General features: G+C 60.9%; 1 protein-coding gene across 1 annotated transcript; it reads right to left on the bottom strand.

Annotated features, from left to right (window-relative positions):
- Positions 1–185: 185 nt before the first annotated feature.
- PPTG_02958 (hypothetical protein) lies at positions 186–422 on the bottom strand (the record flags this gene model as incomplete). The annotated part of the gene is made up of 1 exon (XM_008894292.1): positions 186–422. One exon carries the CDS (start codon positions 420–422, stop codon positions 186–188), a length of 237 nt encoding a protein of 78 aa, XP_008892540.1.
- Positions 423–512: the final 90 nt, after the last annotated feature.

Below are 512 nucleotides of genomic sequence, written 5' to 3'. Positions count from 1 at the left end.
TGGCGGAAGGCCTCGTCAAGATCGGACGAGAAGGCCCGGTTCACCCGCCCATGCAGGTCAGAGACCTCTCGCTGCAACCGATCCAGGCGTTCCGCAAGTCTAGCGAGAACGCCTTGGTTCCCAGTCTGGGCGGCAGCATCACCGTCAGTCCCAAAGCCTAGTGCAATCTCAAGCACGAGAACACGTTAACGGAGGCGGTCAACCTCAAGGCCCTGCAACGAACCCGCAGGTGGAGCACTCGGACGAGAGTGGCTAACCGGAGGCGCCTGGTACTCATATTCGTACGAGGGTACCTCCGCCCCTCCTTGACCGGAACGGAGAGGTCCACTACCACGTGGAGTGGGTACTCCAGGAGCGGCGACTTCGCGGTAAGCGCCATCTTCTTGTGAAATGGAGGGGTTATGTCCACTCCGAGAGCTCATGGGAGCCGATTGAACGGCTCCAGGTAGACTGCCCGAAGGCTGTCGCGATCTGGGAACAGAAGCGGCGGCAGCTTCGTAAGTAGTCCGGGG

The sequence above is a fragment of the Phytophthora parasitica genome (assembly GCF_000247585.1).
Source record: "Phytophthora parasitica INRA-310 unplaced genomic scaffold supercont2.2, whole genome shotgun sequence".
Classification (NCBI taxonomy): domain Eukaryota; phylum Oomycota; class Peronosporomycetes; order Peronosporales; family Peronosporaceae; genus Phytophthora; species Phytophthora nicotianae.
Note: the sequence above shows the minus strand (reverse complement) of the source record. Positions and strands in the feature narration are given on the sequence as shown.